A 17,880-nucleotide genomic window follows, 5' to 3' on the forward strand; every position below is an offset into this window, starting at 1 on the left:
TTATTGAACTTAGCATGACACACATCCTGGTAAACCTCTCACTGTCTTATTTCTAAGTTAGGGAGATACTTGTTTTAGGAATTCACTAATTCAAAACAAAATTATTGTGTTTATTCCAAAGAAGAATTTCACACACAGAAATGACTGACAATGGCGTGAATGTTCCTAGATTGTTCTATGACCGAGACTTGACATTGGCTGATAGTGGGTGTATTCCATGTTTCCATAGTATTTACACTTAGTTGTGGGGAGTGCAAATACAGTACCTCACTAAGGATCCAAAAATCAGGGTTGGAAGTAACAGAAAGCAAACAATTTAAAACCCTTTGCGTCCTGTAATTTTTCCCAACGAAATTTTGGTGCAACATTTTTACCGGTATGAAGCTGTTTAATCATGATGCTTCTCTTGATGATGGAAGCATATCTGGTTTCCCATTCATTTCCATTTTGTTCACATTTGGGCACAAGGTGTTTTACATTTTTCTGAGGGGTGGTAAATTATTGCTAGCTGCCAGGGAAGTTTCAGGAAGCTATCTTCCCCTTAAGGTGGTATCTGCCTTGAAAGTGAGACTTAAAACATTTGCTCGCACTTTCCTTGATGGAAATTTCAACCATTCTTTTACTAAATCAGGAATAAAAATCAGGGGTCACCGTGCAAAGTTTGGTAGAAGAGAAACAAATAACTTAACATTTACTGATATTTGAAATTCAAAATTGCTACTATCCCTGGTTAGCTCTTTGGTGAAAAATAATTTATTTAGTTTCAAAAACTAAGACTGTGAAAACTTTTCTTACCCCAAGAGCTTTAAAATGAGCCCCCAAAAGTGGTAGATTACAAAAGAATTGCATAAATTTGAGTCTAAATATCTTTCTCTAGGGCACATTTTATCTTAATAGATCAGAAAATTGTCAGTGCAAAAATTGCAAGTCAAAGTTGATAATGTACCAAATGAATTTGTCTACTGTTGTCCTGAAAATAAATGCACTAAATCATCAACACAACAGATGCTCATACCAGACTACACACAATCATAGCAACAACACAATATTAACAAAATAACTGGAAAACAACTTTTAATATCACCTTTCATAAACAGACACTCTCCAAAGTTACAATCCATGCAAATCCGAACTACTTATATTATGTTAAAATAGAATTTTTTCAATAATTTTACAATAAGCATTTTTTTTCTAATGGCACAAATATTGATTAGCATGTACCATATTGCAAAGGGTTTCAAATATGCATTTGTTTGTGTATTCCCTTATATGATTTAAAAAGAGGTGTGTTGGATGTTTTTCAAAAATATATGGATTAATATTGCTAATAATTTCAATTTGAAGTTTATGCAAATCTCTGCAGTATGTGTTTTTTTTTATATCAAGTGATTCCAACACAACATAACATCTATTGCTTTATTTGTTTTGAGAAGGGGTATTTCTACCAAACATTTAATGACAATGTATTTCAATTTGAGTAGTGCAGTGGTTGTTCACATTGAAAAGAACATTTACGTTTGACTCATCACATTTCAGAAAACATCTGAAATGGTCTTACTCTGAAAGAAGACAGCCGAACTTCACAGAGTTCAATACAAGTGACTAAGATTGTTCATTGAAAACAGACGATCAGTTTGAGGTCATGGAGGTTATTTTTAGAATGCAAAATAAAAATACAGACGACAAATTGTCTTGATCCTCCATACCACAAACGTTTTTCAAGCTTTCATTTGCCCCTACATTTCTACAAATAAGTGTTTCTTATGTTATGTGACAAGTTTTGTAATCCTTCAAGAATACTTGACCGGTGTGCTTGATGCAAGCAATACAGCTGACATCTCAGATTTCTGTAACCCTAAACGCCATCACTTGCCATGACCACCGTAAGTATTTGTAACTGGTTTTTAAATTTCTCAAGGTGACGATCAGAAGAATACAATAAAGGTATTTCCCTTAGTCGATTCAATTAAATACATTTCTGGTTGTAAGTAAATCAGATCATAGTAATCTACATGACGTACTACATGTAAAAGACACTACACACTGACTCCTCTGAAGAAGACTTGCACTAAAACTTCACACATACCAGCGATTGAAAAATTGAAATCTGTTGAAGTCTCCGTTCATTTCACCTGCTTGGAAGCTTTGCAGGTATTTACGTTATTCTGTCGAATACAGGCATACTATCATTGCTGGAACATGTGGATGAGTGTCAGAATATACAGACAGAATGTTAAGAAATGACTACAGTAACTTGTTCAGAAGGATGGTAAAATTTGTAGTCTCATCTATCAGTTAAAAACTTAATTATTGTCTGCCAATCTTGATTGAGACAGCAACACACTGCTTGGCAACTGACTGCTGCTCCGACTGTTTTTCTAAAATTTAAAAAGAAGCATTTCAACGCAACTGCCAAAAAAACATACACACATTCATGTACTCAAGCCCAGGGAAAATAAAGTTCAACTATCGCCTAAAATCTCTACTCTTCACTTTATAGTACTAATGATCTTGGCTTGCACTGATTCAGATACTGACGGGCCTGTTGGGTGAGTATCTTCTGATCTTCGGTCTTGCCACATGCAACAGCCTCCCAAGCTGCATCCAACTGTAATTGAAAATAGTAAATTTTACTTCATTCATTTGTGGGTATCATGATCAGTAAAACGCGTTTTACTACAAGTGTATATAAGCATTGCTTACAAGTAGATTCTTGGTAGCTCATTAAAGATACAAGTTACAGAGTAAATTTCGGGTACCTTCAATCAGGGTGGATCTCTTTTTAGAGTTTCTGACGTTGCACAATTTTTGACTGATTTCCTTTAATATTGCACATCTGTGTTATTAAGAGACAACAGTGGTCAAGAAAATTTTTGGTCATTGGTTGCCATTTTTGACAAGAACAAATGTTTGAATTTCATCATTGAAATGAGACATGCCCGCACAATGCCACTGCTTATCACTTTACTTTTGATTTATTGCTTCTGTCTCATGGCGACCTCTACGCATTCCTGGCTGGAAATGTCAGTAGAATTTGTATAAAGTTCAGAGGCTTACTATGGTTTTCATAAAAACTGATCAACCTACCTGTGCCAACGGTTTTGAAGGGGTCTCCTGAAATCTAACATGCCGGTTTTCATTCTTAACCTTGGCTTTCATCTTGTGTGAAGTACTTGACGATCCTGGTAGCATGGTGAATCCTTTGTTCAGAGGTGACGCAAATGACGGCTGAGTCAGAAGCATGGAACCATCCTGAAATCGTCAATTTCACAAGGTTATAATCTAAATTCGATGACATGTATCAATATGAGACTCTGTTTTTGGAGTTAAAAACATTTTTTCCCTACCTAAATGATAAAAACACTACCCTACATATCTTAAAAGTCTACTCTCATTAACTGACTTACACTGACTATTGTATATCTGTTTCCCATGCCATTTTCTTCATACTTTTGTACTGTACTGGGCTGTCAACACATCTAAACACGGCTCATACAAAAAGATATTCAAGTTTTACGTCACTACACTTTCTGTACAAACAATCTGTTCAAAATGAACAGTGGGTATTGGTACTTGATTGCGACATGTGTGTAGACACTTCAATGTGGAACTGGTTTCTCATTAATTTAAAAAAATATTGGTAAGTTTTACACAACTTCAGTAGCAACAATGAGTGGCATGATGTCATCCAGGAATTGGATTATCACAAGGTAACAGTTGCAATGACAATACCTGGGAAACAGGAAAGAAGAGTCCATCAGATAGCGGACTCCACTGACTGCTTAGTGACTTCCTGACCCTCTTTGATGGACTCTCATTCTGTAATGGAAAAATTCAATAAAATTCAGATGGTCACTGACTATTCCTGTTGGGTTACTCCACCATGTTTCTTTAGTGACGACCCATTACCACTCAAAATATATACTGTAAATAAATTTTGTATTTTATGGATTCTAGTATTTCTTTTGACATTATAGTAAATACAATAAGACGTCATACACCCATGAAGTTGCAAATTTGTCAGACAAATTTGACCTCCAGAATCTACAACTGATAAACTTTAAGTCATGCAAACAACTGATAAACTTTAAGTCATACAAATATTGCAAAACTTCTCTGCTACATAGAGGCCTTTCAAAATCTCACTTTCTCGCAATATATACAGGTCAAACTTCAAATCAACTTGTAAAATTTAGCTTAAAAATGTCCTCAACAGACAGGCATTCTAACAGAAGAGGTGTACATTACCGGTAGGACCAGATTTCACTGCATTGACATCAAAACGATACAGAGCATAGCAGAGATGTATGCAATAATCTGAGACTGATCCTGAAACACATTCCGAAAACAAATACTGAATAGATTACTTGAACTTGCTTTGGGTATACTTACAGAATTTAAAGGAGAGTCCAGGCTGCTAATATCTGCTGTAATACCACTCGATAACTCTTCTTTTTGAATAATGTCACTCAGGTCTTCTAAGTCACAATGGGACTGCACCTGAAACAATATGAAGTTCGATTTTTTAGTCATTAAATTTGACCGGTTTGGATTGGAATGTTTGAATAAGGACAGTGCAAAAGACAATAACAGACAAATTATAACAAAATATGGACAAGTTTGGTGTGGTGTGTACCACGTGCTGGTGTGAATAAATGATTATTTTGAACTCATGAATTTTTCTGTTTATTCACTTTTGCAGAAAAAGATAATTTTCCACAGAGATAAAAGATGCATTTCTCCATGGTACTTACCACGTGTTTGAGAGGGCCATTCCTCTTTTCAAGTATAGCAAGCGCATCTTTCAATGGGGTTGGAGTTCTCGGTGTTGTGTCAAGCAATGCTCGCCTAGTTTTTGGAGTTCTGAAAATACCATCCCTGTAAAAAGTGTACAAGAGATCACATTAAAAAATTGGAACACCTTGTCTCCTTTCATCACAGGATGAACACCTAAACTCAAGTACAGATATTTTAATGTTAAGCTATTTTTAGATTCAAAAGGGCAACTTTGAAAGTTTTCTGCCTTCATGTTTCCATCGTGAATATCAAACTATTTCCTGTACAAGTAAATAGATGACCAGTAGGTGGCACCATGGGATGACTGACAATTTGGCATTGTATGATACAATTCTTTACTCCTCTCTTAATATGTTTCCTAGGAGTGGTACACTATAACAATCAACATATTCAAGGACTTTTTTAACAGCTCTTAATCAAACTTCATTGGGTTCAATAAACAGACAATTAACCAAGAGTGTTGGTGCTGTCACTTTTGAAACTAGGTCAAAGGACTGGAAAATTCCACAAATATTAAAATGTACATTTTTCCAGGATTTTTCCGAGTTTTTAAAACTATGGGTATCAGACATAGCAATGTTGCCTTACTTTTCTTTATTCCCCTTATTTGCCGGTGTTTTATCTGCAATGGCGTTGGGCGATGACAACACTGATGATTGGAAAACTGACACAGGCGTGGATGTAAGACTAATGCCAGCATCGTTGGGTAAGCTTGGACTGTTCAAGAACTGTTAAGAAATGGAAAATACAGCCTATTAGATTTACATCATGTTCACTGACATAGACCAGTACTGATAACAATTTCCCTTGGACATTATTTCTTCACCTCGGTGTACTACACTGCATATCAACATAGTGTGAATTTCACAGTGTGTGTCAGTATGCTTGATACAATAGGTGACTCACAATCAGTCATGTTGTACAGCTGGGTCGGTGAAAATTCATTTTACATCGTTGTGTGATTGACTAAATTGATTCTTAATCTGCTACTAAAATAAAAGTGAATTTTGTGTTCCAAAGCCTATAGTTGATTATTGAAAGGTCAACTTGAAGATCTTGGTAATCAGAGGAACAAACGCAATCTGTACAAAACACTTGTTTTCAGACGCACAGAGATGATAACAAGCATTATGCCATGTGTGATGACAGTAGCTGAACTCTGAAGTATTTCATTTCAAGCTGTGATGTTTTCTTGTTGCATTGGCAGTAGTCTCTCCCAATTACTGTTTGATATGAATGTAGTATGTGCTATCCAGCGATGACACACCCACAAAGCGTGCACTGCACTCATGAATATTCATATTAACTGAGCCTGAACCTGTACAGTTGCTTTTGACTGGCGATCCAGTACAACCCACTCCAAATTTGATGCATCACCACTGACTGGGAAGGCAAGCTAAAACCGAGAAGGATAGCGACTGTGTAAAGTCTACATTAATGCTTACCTGAGAAGGTGAAAATGGAAGTGGTTTGATTGGAGTTTGTTTCGGCGAACTTGTCATGTAAGTTGCTGATCTGATTGGCAGCTCATCGTCTATCTCTTGTTTGATTGTGACGACAACGTCAGGTTGAATGGACACTGATGAATTTGATTCATCACCACTGCCATGATACTGCTGCTATGTGATTAAGGTCAAGTGCTTTGAAGTTATTATTAGGCCTAGTGGAAATGTGTTCACCAATGAAGGTTCGTTGTGGACAGGCACAAAGTTATCAAGCAAATGTGAGAGCAAAATCAGATGTATGCCATGGGATATTAAAATATATAGTTTTCAATGCTTTTTTGTTCTTTGTATGGGCTAAGTTTTTTGTAATTATTTTTAAGCTTAGGGTCAGACAAGTATTGCCAGTCCAATTAGTAAATTCACCACATTTTCCAGAAACTGACTAACACAACATCATCTACACTATGCATACAATCATACACACACCAAGTTAAATGTCATTCAAATCAGTGATTCTTCATAGATATCTGTTAACACAAAACAGGCAGACAGATAGAGCAGAACACGCACTCTTTGACATACCAGCATGTACAAAATAAGCTCCAGCATGAAAACATGACAATGAGACAGATCTTAGAAAAGCAAATTCTCAGTACCACCGTTTTGTTCACGTGTTATGGTTGTATGGGTATCTGGCCAGGCAGCTAGGGCGTGACTTTCCTTTTACTTTTGAAAACTGTGTGCACAATTTTTTCAACGTAATAGTTCTTCTGAAAATTCTACAAATAGTTAGCAATTTGTGTATGACTGAGGAATCGCTGGTTACTCACAAACACTGACTAAACTTGAAGACTTGTAGTACAAGTGTTGTATACGATATCATTCCTGTTAAGAGGATATATTCACAAGAAAATATCCTTGTTTGATAACATCTTCATTGATAATAAAGGATACTCTTCGTTTTCTGCTTTTCCTAAGAATGGTTGGAGGTGAGCTAAACTTAGATGTCATCGGTGAGGTTAGTGGAATCAATGACCCAGATACATCTTTGGATAATGATGAAATTGCATGACTGTCGAGTCGGTAACCTATAAAAGAAGACAAAATTCAAAGAATAATTCTCAATGAATTGGTCTTCTATCAATAAAATTCAGTGGTTCAACTTTATTAGTTCTGTTACATGTTTACCAAGCTTAGAGTTGTACACAAAATAGTTAAATAACAGACAAACCACTGTGGTGAAAACTACTGTACACCTATAGGTGGCGCTTTCACTGAAAACAGTACACACTGAGTATACAGCATCTCCCAAATACTCACCTGTGACTCCTTTCCTGTGTTGTAATTTGGTGTACTGGGTCGGTGTAGCACTGGATCTATCGCAATCACCAGTCAACAGTTCATATGTACTCAAATCTGATGCATTACCTTGCTCTATCAACTGTGCCACCGCACTCTCTGACATCTCAGGAATACCCCTGAAATCAAACAACAAATACAAACTTTTATCAATCTTTGGTGATAGTCACAGTTATCCACTACTTTCGCAAGACTATCAAATTATCAAGTTATTTTAATTGCTAGTAATATCATGATGAAAGGGTCCTACTTTAAAGGTTTTGATATTTCTGAATAACACTGGTGTCTTCAAGCATTGTTTTATTAAAGTGTATACACAAAACCCATTGTTATCTATGATGATTGTGGTCTCTGTTTACAGGGAATTGGGGATGGAAACAATCAAAATCTTAACTGTATCAACTCACTGTATAGGAGATACATGATTTCCATCCATGACAATCCATCGCATTGGACTTCCCTCATCACCAAACTTTGAAGCATCATTCTCCCTGGATTTCATTTTATCTGTAAGGAATACAAACAACCAATTGATAACTTAGGATACAAATAGATTCTAAATCTTAAAATTTTGTCTGTCTTTTCTGTTAAGGCAATACCTTACGGTATTTCTATTTAGTGAATAAAAAACATTGGAACATGCATATCAAAAAAAAGGGCAAAAATCACTATGAAAGTTCGATGATTGCAATGGTAGTACAATTGTTCTTTTCACGACTGCATTTCAATGGAAAGTTAAATTTTTCTGATGAACAGGACTTACCGAATCTGTTTTGTTTGACGGCAAATTCAATGGCCCTATATTGTGGTGGTTGTGTATTTATCTTGGGAAAAGGAGAAACAATTGTTACTCTCAAGTAATATACTGCAGTCTTGTCTCTGTGTATATATATACATACATGCAGTGTGCCTTCTAACAAACATGTCTTTCTTGAAACTTTGCGTCAATATAGGGCATTGTGGAAAATTTTTGCATCAGCCCTATATCTTTACATGTAAACCAAAAACTTTGCTTGCGTCATAGCGCATCATATTGGCTTAGAGGGCACACTGCATTCATGTATGTACATGTGTAGCCTTTCAGGCAGGGGTTAGAGTTAGGGTTTTAATTCTAAAAATATATTAACTGGCCATGAGGGCAACAGCATATGTGTTTCTTTCCCCAGTGGCCTGTGATTTGTCCTGAACAGTCTGTTTCATAAGGCGTAGTAGGCCAAGGGAAACAGACCGTTTGGGGCGTTTGTCAGACATGAGTAGAAATAAACATATAAGGCCACCCAAATATGGACTGTCAAATGTGTACTTTGTAACACATCACATTCATTTTCCTCAAAATGGTACATACCACTTGACTGCACATTGACAATTCTTGACAGAAATTTTGATGAAATGTGTCGCAAAGTATTCCATAACTAAAGTAGGTTTCCATTTGTACAGTAACAAATAACATCCACCCTTATCCATGGATAAAATAAAACACATTTGTTACATACTGTACGGTTGTTCAAACTAACTTACCTGGTTGTGTTGTGTCAGAACTGTCCTCTGATTGCCTATACTTTGATGGTACTCAGATCGATGATGTTGTACTTCAGGTTTGTGATGTGTTGGATACCGTGGATGTGGCTGGTTCTTCATCTTTGGCGGTGACTGGAAAGGTTTCTCTCCAGCTTCAACTTTCCGTCTCATTGTGGAATTCCAATGATTTTTAATTGCGTTGTCAGTCCTATAGAAGATTCACAAGAAACATCAAGAATTTATAAGATTGATGAATTTCATGAAGATGTTACTGACAGGTTATTTGTTATTATCTATACAGTAATTTGCCAATATTGATATGACTAAGAAGTGGGCTATTTCTATAAGCATACAACATGGTTTCTTTTGCTTGTTTACAAAGGAAATAAGAAGGAACAAATTCATGGGTACAAAGAAGTAAAGGTTTCCAGATAAGGAAACAGAAAGAAGAGCTACATATTTTAGGTACATGAATTTGACAGGTGTGAAAATAGCTCACTCTCTAATGATGAGCTGAGACAGGACTTGAAGTTGTTGTTCTTACGAAAGTTCATTCAAAACTAAGATTAATTTCAGATTTTACATATCATACACTAACCGATTGACCTATTAAGTAAAGGCTGTGGTGAGAGATATAGAATAGGGAATACTTGCTCCAGTGTATTTCAAATGTGTTGTTATCATAGATGATTACATAGATCATCCGTAGTACATTTAAAATTGGCAATCTAACTGGCAATAATTGCCATGGTGTTAGGAGTGCTGCATTCAATAAAAGAAGTCATATTTTTGAGGTTATTGTGCTAATGTAGAAACTGGTATGGGGAGTAGAACTGTAATGATCTTTGTCTGATGTACTGAGTGGATAGAATTTGCTAACCAACATGATATTGCAACTTATTATGCAAGAAAAACAAATATTACTAGTTCAATAATTTGGCATTTTTTTGGCTTGATGGCAGAGACTCGCTTTCATTTAATTTTTGCCTTGAGTAGATGTTTACCTTCCTTGCCCATGGTATCTAGTTTACTCTTTAATGCAAACCATTGATGGATGAGAATGGATCCAAAGCATATTAAAACTAACCTTCCTGGAAGCAGTTTTGCTATTTCAGCCCATCTGTTACCAAGGCGTTTGTGTGCTCCATAAATGATGCGATCTTCTTCTTCTGTCCAAGCCGACTTCTTGATATCTGGATTGAGGTGATTATGCCACCTGCAAAAATGTCAAAAAATAGGGATTGTTTTAGATGTTGATAAACCACCTGAATTGACAGAATATAATAAACCTGGTTTTTAAAAATCTCTTTGTCATCACTTTTTTATATAAATGGAAACACTATATTTGCATATAATTTACAAAATTTATGCTCAGTGCAACATTCTTCATCACTTATAACAATACCTATGTTGTACTGTATATTCTTGAGTTGTGCAGATGAATTCTTTCGAGTTGCTAACAGTGTACGAATAGAATTGTCAAAAAAGACGGTTGGACCACCCCCTAAAAAATCCTATCTTTGAGGGCCCTGCAGTGAATTGATTGCAATAGATTTAGGATTTGTGCACATTTTATGCATAAGATTAAAGGCAAGGGATGGGCATCAGTGATCAATGATAATTGGCAAGCTATGTTGTCACAGACAAATCAAATTACCTCTCTCTGCACTGTTTTCCAATACGACCTTTCAAATGTTTGGCAATCAGTGACCACCGCTTTGGACCATATTTGCCGACAAGTTCAACAACCTTTTCATCTTCCTGTGAAAAGGAATTAGAAATGTTGTTAGTTGGCAGGCAGCAATCTGAATGAAAGCTACTGTTGACTTGGAAAATGGTTAATTACAAACTTTAAAGTTTGCTGTGAAATAAAACTTACAATATGAACTGCAGGTGTTGCACACCCCATAATATTTTCTCCAGTGAAGAAAATTTATTGCAGTGGTAAAAAAGTTGATATGTACCGGTATATAATTTACGTCATTTAAACTATATTTGATTGCCATATACAATTCTTTTATACAAATGTCAAATAATGAATTAACAAAAAATGATTGTTTTATCTTGGACATATTTGCCATTCAGGGCAAATGCTGTGTCACACAATTATATATCATACACTTGAAATTGAGGAATCAGAAAATTGGACAAAAACATGCAATCACATTTTGAACAAGTACTCTACAACTGTAACTTCTTAAGGGCTGAAATTGCTTGGGCCAGGAACTTGACTGCAAATTTAAGGACATTCATTTTCCAATTTCTGTACAACACCAGTTTCTTTCACCAGAATGAAGAAAACTGTTATGAGGTTGAATGTCTTTCAAGAAAACATCAGCAGGAGCCATAAAAATAGTGTATACGAGTTCATTAAACACACTGACAATAAATACATCACAGCATTTCTAAAAAACTCGTACCTCTTTAGTCCAGGGTCCTTTAATCAAGTCAGGATTCAAAACTTTCTGCCATCTATGATGACATTGCACATCTGTACGATCATTGAAATAGCTGGCAATCAATTTCCAGTTTTCAGAGCCACAAGAATCAACAACCTGCCTCAGTCTTTCATCCTACATGGTAACAAAAATTACATATACATTAGGGTGAGGTCCATTTTTGACTGATGTTTGTGTCTTCAACTTTATTCAACATGGTGTTTACAAATACTCATGGTTGCATTACTGTTGGAGAAAATGCTGCTTTTCTACATGACAACTCTGAAATTCATTTGTATACACTGGATATGGCATGGTTATAATAATACAAATTTTCCAGTAACCATGGATGTAGATGCTGAACAAGATGACTATTTCGTAAACAACAGTCCCCACCTACCAAGTTATCCTTTCATAAATAAAAATGCTCACATGCACATACCCTTTTTGATACAAGACACTATTGTTTTCCTGTTTACTGATCTAAATGTACACTTTGCAGGTTTCGTATTCTATGACTTAATTTACAATCCATGTCAACTTGTGACAACATGTTTACTATTTATAATAATATTCTTAGAATAGCGTCGTCTGTTAAATGTCACATAGCCTATACTACATATGTACAGCATTACAGTATACACAGGTACCAAGTACAGTGGTGTACCACCAAGAGTGTTCAATACAATTTATGTAGAACTACAATTTACTTTCAGCTATTGTGGATGGCTCAATGTCTTTGTGTCAATTCTAACTTTACTTGGATACACTTGACTATGCATGAACAACTGCAACATGCATATGCAACAATAAATAAACAGCTTTTAACCTATTGTCTAGTGACAAAAAGGTACCATTAACATTGCATATTAACAGTAAATCTTGTCCAATTCATTGAAGAGACTAAAGCCAGAACTTGCTTTTTCATGGACAAGATTTCACAATGTCACAAGTCATGAACAGGTCACCCTTTTGGATTGTATGTAACAAATAAGAAATTTACTTTACATACACAACATTGCCATTATTTAAATGTGCTTGTTTTGTGACAAAGCTATTTAGGTCAAGATAAATCAGTTTATATTGACAGTTTATGTATTCTAATTGTTATCAATAATCTGCCAAAATCAATGAATGAATATGATCAAGAATTTGTTGATCTAAAACCACTAAAAGGATATGATGAGATTCTAGAGTTGCATAGATGTTCCCTGTTTCTGCCGTAGTGAAGTATTTGTAAGGAAATGTGATCACAGAGTGCCAATAATCATGAGATAGACCTATGACATTAGGAGACTGCTGGCATGTTACGAGGCTTCCAAAACAGAATATCCATGTGTCAAAATCTTGGCAAAAACACACTGCCATTGCATTACCAGTCCATACTTCTGTGTACATGAATAAATACATTCAATATTGAGAATTCGTAATCCTGATAATAATTCTTACCTCTTCTTTTGTCCATCTTCCTTTATTTATAAATTTTTTCTGGGGACGAGCTGATGACACTTCATAATCATGATCGGTATATTCATATTCTTCTCCGCTCTCACTGTCACTGTCATAGTAACTGGAAGACAACACATGCAGCATGCAATATCTTCAGTGTCCATCAAAGAGAAAACTTCCTACATTCATTTAGTCCACACTTACTTGCAACGCCATACAATACACATGAAGATTAACTTAATCCTATCATGATGTATATTGTTTTATCCATCAACAAAGAATAAAATAATTAATCAGACAGCTGTAACTTTACCAATAAACAAGGTTAATTCCCTGTCTTGCACGGTGTATTAGTTCACAAATGCAGGGTCTAGTATAGTAGAAAATTTGCACATTGTAAATTTTGAGATCAAACTCTGAAAAACTCCATTCTGATAAATCATTGAGAGTTAGTCTGCCAGCTCTCTGATTACTGAAGGATATATTTTGAAGCATCAAAATTATAATTTATTTTTTTGTTACTTAGTTTAAATGTGCAATAGTTGTGGAGATGTTATGGTCAATATTACAGGAATTTGGAACACTTCAACACTGAAGAAAAGAAAAAAAATAATTTGTTTCATACAAATATGCTGTTACATTCTTGGAAAATCTCATCTAATATGTCTCCTCCCTTCAACTTGGAAATTTTCCAATAAAAAATCAATAGCCAAAGGTTTTTGTTAAAGTGTATTTTTAAAACAAATACATGGTAATAATGAACATAGGGCCAAAGTCCCTGAAGCTACTATAGACATGGATACAAAATTAAGTATTTCCTGACTGTATGAAATGATCTCACTAAGGTCATCCTAGGGACATGTAAACCAAATATTAAAGCGGTCTGACCAGCGGTTTTGAAAAAAACAAGCGACTCAACAGTTGACAGAGCTCTGCTGTGTTATGTAGAGAATAACCTTTTGTGACACATGTATTGATGAAGAAGGTGGATATCTTTGATAGCTCATTTCAGGATGGCCTGACCAAAAGGGAAAAAATTCCATAAAAATACAGATTTGCATATTTCATGAGACTATATTAGTCTATAATAGCAAATAAACGAGAGTTAATTACATTCTAATTAAAGTAAACAAGACTTGCTTAAATCAAGATTTACGTCATAAAAACAGCGTATCTGTCAGGTTATAAAGAATCTTGAGCAGGTTATCTTTTAATATCAGTATTTTCATCCTATTAACCAAGCATATTTTAACTTTCAAATTAACATTGTAAGTAAGTTCTGTTGAATAAGTTGAGACAGTACGTACTCAGAGAAAGCACACTGAAGAGACAAATGTTTGTAACTTAAGAAGTTCAAGGTCATCAAAAGCATTATAAGGAATCATGTTACACTTTCATTGCACTGTTTACACAGATTGCATAATTGCTATAAATAGCACGAGGAATCTTACAGCTCAGCTTTACCATAAAAACCCTATCACTTTGACCACTCTTTTAATTGACCACTCTATTTTTTTCCTCAAAAAGTAATCTTATTTTATCCTTACCAAGTCAACCATAAATGGAAATTAGAACTTTCTCTATCTCTATTTATTTGACCACCCTATCATGACAAACTATTATGAGCAATTTCTTTTAGATAACATAAATGGTGGTTCAGAATATATCAAAGTTGGGATTCAGGAAAGTTGCCTTTACATGTTTTAATCCCCCAAGATGTTAAGCATTTCACTATGAACTGTCAAAAAGTTGAACTTTCTGATAATTCCACACTAAAATTATTTTGGCTTTGATGATTTCCTAATTAATTCAATTATTTAAAATCATATTAATTATTTTTTTCTGGGTGAATTGATAGGGTTTATACAGTACAAGAATTACATACAACGTAAGTCAAATTTTGACCAAAAATGACAAAAAAATTCCTTAAAAATACACATTTGCATATTTCATCACAATTTGAACAAATCTAAGTTGGGTTATCCCTAGGGACCTGTATACCAAATAACAAAGCTGTCTGACCAGCGGTTATGAAGAAGAAGATTTTTTACCAAAAACACCTTTTTTGGCATTAATTTGCCTATTTTCAACAATATCAAAAAATTAAAAAAAACAGTTTCTCAAAATCATATTTTTCATCTACACCACAAATATCAAATCAGTAAGTACTGTGGTTCTCAAGATATTTGAGTGGACAGACGCCTCACAAACGGACATACATTACATACATACATACATACATACATACAGACTGACGACGGACGGATACCCATCCCAATAGCTTCTATAGACTATAGTCTATAGTAGCTAATAAAACTGTATGTGTAATTGTTATGCACCAGTTGGTTTAAAGAACCCCTATCTATTCATTGGATGTGGGGGCTCTGGTTAGATGAAGTTATTACATGTAACACCATCCATAATTGCTGGGCCTGCCCAACACTGAAAACAGGTGATGGAAAAATGCTACTGTTGGCCCAGCTGCTGTCTCTGGATTATATACTGGATGCTAAGGTGGTGTTTGTCTCAGACAGCTATCTTGATATTCCTAAGTTGAATGGCACAATGTATTGGTAAAGTTCAAATCATTTTTTTGATAAGGCCAAGTAAAATTATGGGTTTCCCAGTAACCCCAGAACCCTAGACTTTATTACATATATAAACACTTTGCATGATTTTGCCAAATTTACTGCTTTGGTGGGTCACATCCGACTAACAATATAGTTAAAAAGTTTTCAACCAACCTAACCTATTTTCTAAAGCGTGTTACAAGAAACATTTTTCTTGGACTTTACATGCCCTGGGATGATGGATACAGCTTGAAGCCTCTCCCATCCTAGAATAGCGAAGTACTGTATCAGTCTCTACATAATTGATGGTTGAGGGACTGCATGTACTGTCAGACTGGTTCTACTGTTCATGAACGATTTGTGTGGCTCTTGTTCAGCAGTAAGTCATTTTCTGTTCTATTCTCCTTGGACACACTCAAATCAAAAACATCCTTCACGCCTGACATGTTAGAAGTGGGTTTGTGAATTCCAAAAGTTTCGTTCAGAAGTGGATAACAGTTTCAACCATAAGGGCAATGCAGTGCAAACCTACTCAAAATTATTGATATAACTGTCAGAGCACTGTCTAAGATTTATTCATGTATCAAAGATTCCACAATACACATTTTGACATACACTCCTCAAGCAGCTTGCGCAATAAGGTTTTTTGTACGTGTGAGAAATTAAAACATAGCCAATTTATGGACTCCTTTTAACTTTAAATGCTGAATGCTATGATGTAGCATTGCAGAAAGTTGGCAAAACAAAACACCTTGAAAGCATGTTGAGGCATGTTACAATTCTGAACAATGAAATCCCACACTTTTTTAAGTGCTCTTTCCATAAAAATTGTGACAGCAGAATGTTGTTGAACTACTGTAGGTATTTAAACAAGTGACGAGAGCTGAAATGCATAATTGAAAAGAAATGAAAAATGTGATTTGATATGGACTCGACCCCTACGTAGTAAGGACATAGTGAAACAACACAATGTTACGATTTAAATTCACATGAGTTCATGAAGTGTTGCAGTAGTAATTTATGTGAAATCACAGTAGATAACTTCCTTTTATCACAAGCACTGGGATCACGGACTTTAGCCTTTGCGACTATCACAACTATTGAAATATCTTCCCGCAATCACGGAATTGTAATGATTTCATGTTTCTACGTCACGAATGTGTTGCATGGGACCAGAAGCGATTAGATCGTCACTATGTGCTCTCGGCGACATTAAAGATTATCGCAGACAAATTTAGGATCAGGATTGTAAATGCGGCTTGGTAATGCACAAATAAGTGTGTCGATGACTGGGCAGATTTTTTTTTGTCGATAGCATCAGGTTAAAAAATCGTTATTTTGAATAAACTCTGTTGAAGTTTGTGGAATTTTAGGAACTGACAAGGTGTCAGAACGCACGAGACTTCACTGAACGCTGATCAAAATGATATTTACAGTCGGTTCACGTCAAACTTCAGGCCCATAGTCCATACAAAATACACCGATAAAGGGAATAGTATAAATCGTACCGGCTGCATGATTATTCTAGCTTTAATGTTGACGAAGGGCAAGACGATCGGTCGATTGCATTGCGGCAAGGTTGTATGCTGAATAGTTGGGAGGAGGTGCGCGAGGGGTTAGCATTTCACAGAGTACCCTTTATCTGTCTACACGCAGTGTACTTACTTAGATTTACGTTCTTGTCTACAAATCAGATTTATCGTAAAGTAAAGTAATGTTACACGAAACGGAAAGAGTAAGAGATCAATTTCAAAATGAAAGATCGCCTGTGCTCCGTGTGATTATTTCTCAAACCTGGCGATGATTGTACTACACTGCCCGGCGATCGGCGGCCTTGGGACGATGTATCAGTATGCAGGGCAGTCGAATGATCTATTTGTCTCGATGTATTGCAACCCGATCGTACTGGACATGCTAAAAATACAGCTAACTTACCCGTAGTATTGAACACTGGACATGGCCTAGCCGTGGAAACGACAAATACGAATGACCAGGTTGATTGTAGTCTCTGATCGCAAGCACAAGCAAAGATCTGCAACCTTTGCGGAAAACATGTAGGGAGCAACAAAAATTTGATACAATGGCGGACCGGAGAATTGAATTTGCGCGCTTGTCATGGTATTATGCAAATCACTGAAATTTGATTGGACAGTGATGACATCAAGCGATGGTGACAATATTTCCCACCGATCAATGCGGTTTGCTGCATCCAAGTCCTGGCCGGCTGCTCCACAGGCTACCCAGACAGTATTAATAAGCTTATTATTGAGTTTTTCTCAGTTTTCTCTATCAGTTCCTCTCCTT

The 17,880-nt window shown here is 35.7% G+C and overlaps 1 protein-coding gene across 1 annotated transcript; it reads right to left on the minus strand.

Moving 5' to 3' along the window:
• Nucleotides 1–1,057: 1,057 nt before the first annotated feature.
• LOC139114666 (myb-related protein A-like) lies at nt 1,058–17,705 on the minus strand. Its single transcript, XM_070676521.1, has 17 exons — nt 17,512–17,705; nt 13,007–13,127; nt 11,540–11,692; nt 10,777–10,880; nt 10,207–10,335; nt 9,120–9,327; nt 8,365–8,425; nt 8,009–8,108; nt 7,563–7,720; nt 7,197–7,330; nt 6,243–6,413; nt 5,386–5,525; nt 4,755–4,878; nt 4,393–4,500; nt 3,733–3,819; nt 3,088–3,252; nt 1,058–2,608 (listed from the first exon to the last, which is right to left on the minus strand). The coding sequence occupies exons 1-17, from the start codon at nt 17,532–17,534 to the stop codon at nt 2,495–2,497; spliced, it is 2,100 nt and encodes a 699-aa protein (XP_070532622.1). The 5' UTR covers nt 17,535–17,705; the 3' UTR covers nt 1,058–2,494.
• Between the last annotated feature and the right edge of the window lie 175 nt (nt 17,706–17,880).

The sequence above is a fragment of the Ptychodera flava genome, chromosome 16 (genome assembly GCF_041260155.1).
Source record: "Ptychodera flava strain L36383 chromosome 16, AS_Pfla_20210202, whole genome shotgun sequence".
NCBI classification, from domain to species: domain Eukaryota; kingdom Metazoa; phylum Hemichordata; class Enteropneusta; family Ptychoderidae; genus Ptychodera; species Ptychodera flava.

What these genes read in the sequence shown, in the direction of transcription:
- LOC139114666 (XM_070676521.1), bottom strand. Translation starts at nt 17,534, where the DNA reads ATGTCCAGTGTTCAATACTACGG. An exon ending in TTCTGACACAACACAACCAG is followed by an intron (nt 8,426 to 9,119) that starts GTAAGTTAGTTT and finishes CCTTTTCCCAAG; the next exon opens with ATAAATACACAACCACCACA. An exon ending in TGGACTCTCCTTTAAATTCT is followed by an intron (nt 3,820 to 4,392) that starts GTAAGTATACCC and finishes TTTCCATTACAG; the next exon opens with AATGAGAGTCCATCAAAGAG.